The following is an 11200-nucleotide window of genomic DNA, read 5'->3' on the forward strand; positions in this document are numbered from 1 at the left end:
TAGGCTATATCAGAATAAAATCCTGTGGGCCATTAGATAAATCGTAGACGTTTTGGGCCAGGAAGTTGTAAAGGTTATTCCCTTACTCTGGGTGACATAGCAGAAGAAAGGCATTCAGTAAATGACCTGGCCAAGATTACAGAACCAGAATTGGAGTTAGCGACTCCTTCGTAATGGAGACGTTTTTAATTAAAAATTTTTAATAAGTAATGCATTCACACACCTCAGGTATCAACAAGTATAAGGATTTATGCAGGAAAAATACTTCTCATTTTGGACCCCATCTGCTGTGTCTTCCTCCCCCGCCTGCTGATGAGTTGTTATTGATCCTTCCCGATCGGTGTTGCGCTGTTACAGTTGTGGGTTCTCCTTCCCTGTAGACAGTGGTTGTGTGCTCTGCCCATTTTCTGGCACCATGTTTTTTTCCGTTTTTTAAATTTCATGTATCTTGGAAATCTTTTACATAAAGGTCTGCCTGCCTGTCACCCTCCCTCCCTCCCTGCACCCTTCCCCCTCCATGCACACCATTCTCACTCTCATTTCTGCAAATATTCCTTAATGGGAATTATGGAAAGAACCAAGTATATGATGCTTCTGACAAGTGATTTTAGAAGGTATTGCGTTTTCAAAATTGAAAAGGGGGGGCCGGGCGCGCCTGGCTGGCTCGTAGGTGAAGCACACCACTCTTGATCTTGGGGTCATGAATTTGAGCCCCATATTGGATATAGAGATTACTTAAAAATAAAATCTTAAGAAAAGAGAAGGTATTCGGAAAGCATTTTATTGCTGATTTGACACAGTAATTTTGTCCTCATCAATATTAACAGAAACACCTCCCTCACCGCAAAATGTTGTCTGAGAAATCGATCAGATAGAAAGGACATTAAGGAACATTTGAGGTGGTTAAAATTAGATCAGATAGAAAAGATATTAAGAAACATTTGAGGTGGTTGAAAATCTGTTGATTTCTTAATGACAACTTGGTAACTTGAGTCTGGGACTAGCTTGAAAGTTGTCCATGCAAGCTTTTCGTAGTAAACACAGAGCATGTAAACAGGGCTGTATGGGAAGGTTTCAGATCATTGGACGAGCTAACCAATATTAAGACTAAACACTTGGGAGCAGTGCTTTTCAAACTAGGCTTTGTGGATGTGTTCATGAGGTTACAGGGGTTCTAGGATCATACAGTTTTTTTGTTTTCATTTTGATCGTTAAAATCATTGTAATACACGTTTATTGGACCATTTGCATTATCGTAATGAAATATTGTGAACCTAATGACCTACATTTGCATTTGCTATCATGTTTAAGGGTTTTAACTTTCAAAATAGTATTCTTCAAACTGGGATCTAAGGACATACTCTCAGGGGTCCCTGGGAATTTTATTTTTTAATTTTTTTTAAAGTTATTTTTGAGAGAGACCATGTGAGCAGGGGAGGGGCAGAGAGAGGGAGACACAGAATCTGAAGCAGGCTTCAGGCTCTGAGCTGTCAGCACAGAGCCTGACACGGGGCTTGAACCCATGAACCACTATATCATGACCTGAGCTGAAGTTGGGCGCTTAACCATCTGAACCACCCAGGTGCCCCACAGAATTTGATTTTTCTTGAAAATATTTCTCAAGTTTGAAAGACACTGTTTTAGAGAAATTGTATATATATAAAAAATTGACACTTTAAATAGTGACCTACTTCATGTGTTTATTAATAGGTCCTTTATACGCCCCCTTAAGCCTGTTGAAACGAGTGAGCTGCTGTTAGCTTTCTGATTGTGGACTGTGCGTTTGTCTGAAATTTATTTTTACAAGTACTCTTCCACTAATGTGAGCTGACTTAATTCTTTCCAAGAGAAACTGAACTAGTGAATTTCTGATGTGTTCCTTATATAATAAATAAAGTTAACTTTACCTTGTTTTCAATTCAGGAATTGACTCTGAAGGCCACGCAGCCAACTTTGTGGAAACAGAGCAAATCGTGCACTACAGCGGGAGCAGGGCCTCGTTCGTGCAGGCAAGTGGGCGCGTGAGGAGGCTAGCCTGGCACCCTTCTCACCTGGGTCCTAATCTGCCCTGTTGCTGAAGCTGTCCTCCTCCTTACTGCTTTTTATTTATTTTTTTTTATTTTTTTATTTTTTAAATTTTTTTTAACGTTTTATTTATTTCTAGGAGAGAGAGAGAGACAGTGTGAGCAGGGGAGGGTCAGAGAGAGAGGGAGTCACAGACTCTGAAACAGGCTCCAGGCTCTGAGCTGGCAGTCAGCACAGAGCCCGACGCGGGGCTCGAACCCACGAACCGCGAGATCATGACCCAAGCGAAAGTCGGACGCTTAACCGACTAAGCCACCCAGGCACCCCTCCTTCCTGCTTTTTAAAGCAGTATCGTCTACAGTTCACTCTGTTAACTACTCCATTAACCTGGCACTCACCTGCCCTTGAATTAAATCCCAAAGGAGGGGAGAGGGGAGGGGAGGAGAGGGGAGGGGAGGAGATCCCAAGGTTGTGGAAGGGGAGCCTCCGGTCTTCCTCACCCTCCGGACTTCCTCTGGGTGGCTGACTTCCTCTGGGTGGCCGTGATGGCTTGCGATGGCTTTCCCCCGCCCGCACTTCTTTGTGGGACAGCCTGTCTCTCGTTGTCTCCTTGTGGGGTCACAGGTCATTTGCTGCTCCAGAGGGACAGTAGTGGCTCAGCATATTTACAAGTTCATAAGCTACTCATTTAGAATGAATAAAGCCATTTTCTAGTTTTAGCATAATGCCAGATTCTGTAACAGGCATAACTTATTAAGTTTCACTTGTAGGTAAGTTGATTTATTTTAGAGTTTAGGAGAAACAGAACTGTTTGCCACCCACAGTCCATGTGCGTAAAACCAGGAGAAAGTCCTTTCCGAATGTGTTCCCACAAAATAGGAACTTGCGCAGTAGGTATACACGCACTCCTTCATGGTTATAGGTTGTATTTAATTTTCTTTCTTTGTAGTCAGACAGACTCACACACACACACACACACACACACACACACACACACACACACACCCCTCACAGTAAGGTAGCTGAGAAAAACTGTATGTGTATTTCTTTTCATATTTTTTTCTTTTAGACACGAGGATCAATACCACTTTTCTGGTCTCAAAGACCAAACCTCAAGTACAAGCCACTGCCACTGATCAACAAAGTAGCAAATCATGTGAGTATCTTCTGTGGCATCATAGTTTGCACGTGGAACACGTATTTATTTCCTGCACGTCGGATTCAGCATCTCTGCAGCCTTTTCCCTGGGTCCTGGCACCTAGTGAACCTCTGACGCCCAGGCTGTAGAGATGGCAGGTCGGAAACGGGGAAAATGAGCTGATCAAACGCGTGGGCAAACTTAGATTTCAGAGCTCTTGTGACACGTGCGGCCCAGTGCTGTTCAGAGTACCTTGTGTGTTCGCTTTGACATTGTGTGCACAGTTCAAGTATAGTATACTGCAGCTCAAAATTGAGTGGCCTGGAATTACGGTTTACCACACGGTATTTAGGGCACCTGATCTCAATCCTGGTACCATTCTCCTTAATATACAAATAGGACATTTAAGGAGCTATTTTAAACATACTTATAAATGTTCTTACAGTAAAATGTGGTAAAGTGTGTAACTCTTTTTTTTCTTCCTAGATGGATGGTTTCCAAAGGCATTTTGATTCACAAGTCATTATTTATGGAAAACAAGTCATAATCAATCTGGTATGTGTCTTACATGTTTCTTGGGGGGAACAGAACAAGAAACTTAGGTTTTAAACAGTGTAACAGTTAACCATTTTAACTATTTTTAAGTGCGCAGCAGCTCCGTGGCATTAATGTATTCTATGGGGCTGTGCAGCCAACACAGTCGACCGTTCCCAGAACTTTTCATCATAGCAAACAAACTTGGCATCTTCCTAGGACCCTTCCTTCTCCCCTCTGCCCCTGGTAACTCTTCTACTTTCTATCTATCTAAATTTTCCTATTCGAGATACGCCACCGAGGGGGATCATGTTAGATGTAATCCTTTGGTTCTTGCTTATTTTACGGAGCTTAATGTTTTTAAGGTCTGTCCATCCCTGTTGCAGCACGTATCAAACTTCCGTTCCTTTTCAAGACTGAGTGACACTCCATTGTATGTACCATGTCATGTGTCCACGTACCTGTGGGTAGACATGGGGCTGTTTCTGCATGGTAGTTGTTGTGAATAATGCTGCTTTGAACACTGGTGTGCAAGTATGTATTTGTTCCTGCTTTCAGTTCTTTCAGGGCTACACCTCGAAGTGGGATTGCTGGATTGTATTATAGTTCTAGGTTTAACTTTTTAAGGAACCACTGTCCTGTTCTTCCCCATGGCTTCGTTTTACGTTCCCACCAGCAGTGCACTGGCATTCCAATCTCTCCACATCCTTGCCAACACTTATTTTCTTCAGGATTTATTTTGTTTTCTTTTTTGATTACAGCCATCTTTATGGTGGTGGAGTGGTGTGTCATTGTGGTTTTGATTGGCATTTCTCTGGTGACTAGTGACGTTGAGCATCTTTTCATGTGCATATTGGACATTTGTATGTCTTCTTAGGAGAAATGTCTTCTCAAGTATTTTGCTCACTTTTAATCAGGTTGTTGTTTTTGTTGTTGAGTTATAGTAGTTCTTTATTCTGGGATGAATTCCTTCTTAGAGATGCTTTGCAAGTATTTTCTCCCATTCTTTGGGTTGTTTTTGAGAACTGCTAGATATAGGTCTATTCAGATTTCGTTTTTGCAAGATTAATGATTTGGTAGATTGTCTCTAGAAATTTGTCCACATCATGTAGGTTGTCTAGTTCATTGAGATACAGATGCTCATAGAATCCTCTTATAATCCTTTTTATTTCTTCAGACTTGGTAGTAATGTACCATCTATCATTCCTGATTTTAGTAAGTTGAGTCTTTTTTTCTTGGTCATGATAGCTAAAAGTTGTCTATTTTGTTGATCTTTTCAAAGAACGAAGTTTTGGTTTCAGTGAAGTTTCTCTGTTTTTCTGTACTTTATTGTATTTATCTCTGCTCTCATCTTTATTTCCTTCCCTTTGCTGCTTTGAGTTTCATTTGCTCATTTCTTTCTGGTTCTTTAAAGTGTAAAGTGAAGTCCTTGATTTAAGGCCTTATTTTTTTTTTTTTAATTTAAATGTTTTTATTTATTTCTGAGAGAGAGAGAGACAGCGTGAACAGGGGAGAGTCAGAGAGAGAGGGAGACACAGACTCCATAACAGGCTCCAGGCTCTGAACTGGCTATCAGCACAGAGCCCGACGCGGGGCCCGAACCCACGAACCGTGAGATCATGACCTGAGCCGAAGTCGGACGCTCAACCCACTGAGCCACCCAGACACCCCTAAGGTCTTATTTTTTTAATATATATGTTTATAGCTGTAAGTTTCCCTTGGTGTGCTGCTTTTGCTTTATTTCCTAAGTTTTGACATATTGTATTTTCAGTTGTCTCGGGTTATCTTTTCATTTCTCTTGTGATTTCTTCCTTAACACAGTGGTTGTTTAAGAATATGCTGTTTAATTTTCACCTATTTATGAAGTTTCTAGTTTTCCTTATTCATGAGGGTTAGCCTCATTCCGTCGTGATCAGAAAACATACTTTGTATGACAGTTACTTTAAATATGATAAGACTTATTTTGTGTTCTAACACGTTATCTATATTGGAGACTGTTTCGTGTGCACTTGAAAAAAAATGTATCTTCTGGTAGTAAGTTGGGTGGAGTGTTTTGTTTTTTGGGTCTGATTTGTCTGTGGTATTGAGCTTCTGTGTGGCTGCTCTCTCCAGTATTTGAAAGGGAGCTGTTGAAATCTCCAAGTGTCATTGTAGACATGTTTATTTCTCTCTTCAGTTCTTTCAGTGTTCCTTCCTATGTTTTTGGGCTCTGATGTTTGGTGCATATATATCTGGGGTGTTTGATGTTTTTGGTGAATTGACTCTTTTATCACCATATAATGGTCTTCTTTGTCCTTAAAACAGTTTTTGACTTAAAGTCTATTTTGTCTGATGTTAAAGAGCCACCCCTGCCCTGTTTTGATTACTATTTGCACAGACTATCTCTCCATCCTTTCATTTTCAACTAATTTGTATCTCTAGATCTAAAGTGAGTGTCTTGTATGGCATATGGTTGGATCGTGTTTTTTAACTCATTCTGCTAATCTGTGCCTTTTGATTAGAGACCTAATCCATTTATATTTAAAGTTATTACTTATTTGTAAAGACTTATTAATGCCACTTTACTATTTGTTTTTTGTGTGTCTCTTATCCCTTGGCTTCCTCCATTACTGTCTTTTGTGTTGAAGTTTTTTGTACTTCTGTATTTTCATTACTTTCTCATTTTCTTTTGTGTATATTCTAGAGATGTTTTCTTTTTGATTACTGTGAGAATTACATGTAATGTCATAATTAATTAATTTGTAATTAATTTGAATTGATACCAACCTAACTTCAGTTTGCATACAAAACTCTACTCCTATAAAGCTTTATCCCTTCCCTTTACATTATTAATGTCACAAATTCCATCTTTATACATTTTGTTCCCAGTAACATAGATTTATAAATTTCTTTCAGTGCATTTTACTTGAATCCTATAGAATATTAAAAAAAAAAAACAAAAAACCGGAGGTGCAGACCAAAGTTACAACAATGCTGCCTTTTATATTTGCCTTTGTATTTACCTTTATGGGAGATTTAAATACCTTCCCGTGGCTTCAGGCTGCTTCATAGAGTTCTTTCATTTCAACCTGAAGGAAACTCCTTTAGCATTTCTTGAAGGACAGTTTTGCCGGATAGTTGCCAGATGGAGAATTTTTGGCTTCCAGTTCTTTTCTTTCAGTACTTTATAAAAGTTTATTTATTTTGAGAGAGAGTGTGCAAGTGCATGCACAGGCGATGACGGGGGCAGAGAGACGGGGAGAGAGAATCCCAAGCAGTCTCCACGCTGTCTTTGGCACTGTCAGCATGGAGTCCTAGGAGGGGCTCAGACTCAGGAACCGTGAGATCAAGACCTGAGCAGAAATCAAGAGTCAGACGCTTAACCGACCAAGGCACCCAGGCGCCCGTGTTTCAGTACTTTAAACACATCAATCCCCCTGTCTTCTGGCCCCCAAGGTTTCTGGAGGGAAACTGGCCTGTAATTGTGTTGAGAATCCCTTGTATGTGATGCATCGTTCCCTCTGGCTGCTTTCCAGACCTTCTCTTTCTGTCTTGCAGTAGTTTGCTTATAATGTGTGCGTGGTGTGGGTTTCTTGGGGCTTAGCATACTTGGACTTGGGCGATGTTTTTGGATTTGAAGATTTATGTCTTTCATCAAATTTGGGAAGTGTAGAGCCATTTTTTTTTTCTTTAAAAAAGATTTTTACTCCTTTCTCTCTGTCTTTTCCTTCTCGGACTCCCATAATGGACATGTTTGTCCCCTGGTGGTGTCCCAGACATCTGCTGGGACTCCATTCACTTTTCCTCATTCATTTTTCTTTCTATAGCTCAGACTGTTACCCCGTCTGTATGTCTCGTCCTCCAGTGTGCTGAGTTGATTTTCCTCCTGCACACAGTGCTCTTGAATGTTTGAAGTCTGCTTTGTACTTTCCAGCTCCAGACTTACTGTTTAGTTCCTTCGAAATTTTTGTTTCTTCACTGGTGATCTTAGTTTAGTCCTATACTGTATTCCTGGTTTCCTTTCATTCCCTGTCTGTTTTCCTTGAGGTCTGAGCATATTTAAGACACTCGTTTTAAATCTTTTTTCTGATAAGTCTTCTGCAGGTGGTTTCTGTCAGTTTATTCTTTTCCACTGAGGAAGCCTGGTTTCTCTATTTATTTGTGTGCCTGGATATTTTTGTTGTCAAAAGTTAGGCACTGGGTGGTGGTTGTAATGTGGTCACTCTGGAAGTCAGGTTCTCCTCTCCCAGGGTTTGACGGTGTTTTTGTTCTCGTTTTTGTTTTGTTGTTGAAGGCTGTAGCAATCCATTGGTTTTGAGACTTGTCCAAACCACTTTCGAAAAGACTATCCCCTTGTGTGTCCTCACTGAAGCCTCTATTCTTTTCACTTGTGTTCAGCTAGTGTTTTTGATAGATTCCTTTGAATGCCGGGAACTGAAACAAAGAGGAAAACAAAAAACGAGAGAACAGTCCTATCTTCCGATCTCTGCAGACCAGTTCTGTGCTGGTGGGCCAGGCTTGCTGCAGCGTGGGGGCAGCCTCAGGGGATCGGTCTTCTCGGGCCTTTGTGAGTGTGTCCCCCACCGGGGTGCGCACGTGGCGCTCTAAAATCCTCCCCTTACGTGGCTGCTTTTGAAAGTCCTAATTTCCCAAAGAGTGTCACCCCAGCTGCTTCACAGGCTGTACATGGTCTCGGTTATGCTTCCCAAGATCCCCTGCTCTGGGCGTCTGGTGGCCGTGGAGCTCTTGCGGCCTGTAGGAGTGGTGGCTGCCTCCCCTCCTGCCCGTGCGTTCCCGGTTACGCGAGGCAGAGACAAGCAGGACAGTCCTTCAGGTCAGAGCACAACACACACGATAATTTGCAAACAAGGACTGGTCCTCTCTCCAGTTGGAGAAGGGGACTGAGAACCTGCTTGCCATTTTTTTTTAAGCTTATTTATTTTTATTAATTTATCTTGAAAGAGACAGAGACAGTGCGAGAAGGGAAGGGGCAGAGAGCGGGAGAGAGAGAATCCTAAGCAGGCTCCACACTATCAGCGCAGAGCCCGACACGGGGCTTGAACTCAGGAACCATGAGATCGTGACCTGAGCCGAAACCAAGAGCTGGACGCTTAACTGACTGAGCCGCCGAGGCGTCCACTGGTTGCCGTTTCCTAACACTTAAGAACAAGACTGTCACTGGGCCAGGGATGGGGTGGGGTGAGGGCAGGTAAAAGTGGCACAAAACTGTCCCACACTTTTGAAGAGAGCTTTTTTCTGATTGGGCATTTGCTCAGTGGCCTCTTAAATCTTTGGTGGTTTTCCAGACCCCCCTACAGAGTTGGCTTCTGTTGTTCTTGGTGTTTGTTCCTGTGATGAGGGTCCGGGAGCTCAGAGCCTCCCAGTCCACCGTTGTGCTGATCTCACCCTCTCCTTTTAAAGGGACTTAAATGAAAGCTGTGGTGGTTTTATTTATTTACTTATTTTTGCAGGTTAACCAGAAGGGCTCAGAGAAACCACTGGAACAGGCATTTGCAACGATGGTGTCTTCCTTGGCAAGCGGAATGATCAGGTACCTCCCTAGAAATCCGTGCAGGTCTTTTCAGATGGGATGTGCGCTCACGTGGCCAGCAGCCCTCCTCGTCCCCGGGCACCCGTCCCCAGCCCCCCCCCATGGATGCCTGAACTCACACGCGGCACCGAAGCCCGCGGGTACTTACGTGTGCATACCCGTGATAAAGTTGAATATGTAATACCACCCAGTTGGAGATGAACTGAGAGTAGAAAATGCCATAACTGAAATAGAATCGTTGAAACAATACGCTGTCATAAAAGCTGCGTGAACGCGGCCTCTCAGAACATCTGACTATTCCTGTGGTCATGCTACTCGTGACACGGTGAGATGCTAGATGCCCACATGATGAAGTGCACGGGCATCGTGACCGCGTCAGGTCGCACTGACCTGGCTGCGTGTCAGAAGGAGGGCCATCGGCTTTCAGACCAGAGTCAATTGCGGGGAACTAAACCTGGTAAAAGTGAAACTGTGGATGAGGGGAGACGACCGTAGCCACGAGTTTGTAGCTCTCCCTGGACACACAGGTGTCCCCACATCCAGAAGTTGGCTTTATACCACTTCGCTTTTATAAAAAAGATCCGTTAGTACCTGTTTTCGCTAACGGGAAGGAATCCAAAGGCGATTTTTCACTTTGACGAGAAAGTCACTACCTTACTAATGGAAGCCTTCCGTAAAAAAAGCAGTGTGGCCTGGGGCATACGGCGAACGTTTGGAAAGCAGGGGCTCCCCTTTGCTTTAGGCTGTTTCATAGGAACCCTCAGGGAGAACCTGTTGTATGCAGTTCTGCTTTCTTTCTTTTTTCTGATACTAGGTCAAAACATGATCATGTTGGCTTGAAATCTTCTCTGGCATAATTTATATTGCAGAATAACTTTTTTTTTTTAATTTTAATTTCTTAATGTTTTATTTATTTCTGAGAGAGAGAGAGAGAGTGAGCAGGGGAGGGTCAGAGCGAGAGGGGGGGGATACAGAATCTGAAGACAGGCTCCAGGCTCTGAGCCGTCAGCACAGAACCCGACACGGGGCTCGAACCCACGAACCATGAGACCATGACATGAGCCGAAGCCGGACACTTAACCGACTGAGTCACCCAGGCACCCCATGCAGAATAACTTCTTAATAGTCAGATTTTAATTTACTTTTGTGAAAGTTTAGTTCCTAATCAAAATCTCCTTGAGGCTGTGTGTCGCATGGCCACGGGGTTGTGAATTTTCAGTTCCTCGTGATGTTTGGTGTGGTCTCCTTGGTCCCGACCACCATGTGAATAGAGAAGTTTACACTTGCCTGGTTGCCTTGTCTGGAGCAGTGGCTTCGCTTTTGTAGGTCGCCAGGCAGCGGTTGCAGACTCTGTAGCCTTGTCAAAAGAGGGGGTCCCGAAACCTCAGCAATGGCTGAGGAGCCCCTGTGGAGCTTTCTACAGCAAGAAACCAGGCCGGAGGTGGGGGTGCGCTGTGTGCTGTGGGAGGAGACGGCCACAGGCGTGTGGGGGAGACTTCCCAAAGAAATGGAATTGGATTATTTGGGGAGAAGTTGTTCTAATTTTTTTTAATGTTTATTAATTTTTTTTGAGAGAGAGAGAGTGCACAAGCACATGAGCGGGGGAGGGGCAGAGAGAGAGGGAGACACAGAATCCAAAGCAGGCTCCAGGCTCTGAGCTGTCAGCACAGAGCCCGATGCAAGAGCTCGAACTCACAAACTGTGAGATCATGACCTGAGCTGAAGTCAGGCACTGAACCGACTGAGCCACCCAGGCGCCCCTAACCTATGAGAAACTTTAAACATGCACAAAAATAGAATGATATAATGGCTTGCTGGACTGCTGGGGTCAGAGGCAAAATGATGTATTTAGAACCGTTTGTTGTCAAATGCAGCTCATTCTTAGAAGATATTCATGTGATTTTAGAAGGATAGGAGCTTAAGAATACAGATGTGTTTGGATGTTGGTGGGCTGCTTCAGTTCTTCAAGCCTC

The 11200-nt window shown here is 43.2% G+C and overlaps 1 protein-coding gene across 1 annotated transcript in view; it reads left to right on the forward strand.

Annotated features, from left to right (window-relative positions):
• SACM1L (SAC1 like phosphatidylinositide phosphatase) overlaps positions 1 to 11200 on the forward strand; it is a 57860-nt gene that overhangs the window by 33339 nt on the left and 13321 nt on the right. Inside the window, exons 9-12 of the mRNA XM_077777378.1 lie at positions 1924 to 2009; positions 3095 to 3181; positions 3650 to 3718; positions 9148 to 9227. Of these exons, the coding sequence (XP_077633504.1) occupies positions 1924 to 2009; positions 3095 to 3181; positions 3650 to 3718; positions 9148 to 9227 (322 nt within the window). The remainder of the gene's footprint in view (positions 1 to 1923; positions 2010 to 3094; positions 3182 to 3649; positions 3719 to 9147; positions 9228 to 11200) is intronic.

This window comes from Crocuta crocuta, unplaced genomic scaffold (assembly GCF_008692635.1).
Source record: "Crocuta crocuta isolate KB4526 unplaced genomic scaffold, BGI_CrCroc_1.0 scaffold77, whole genome shotgun sequence".
Lineage (NCBI taxonomy): Eukaryota > Metazoa > Chordata > Mammalia > Carnivora > Hyaenidae > Crocuta > Crocuta crocuta.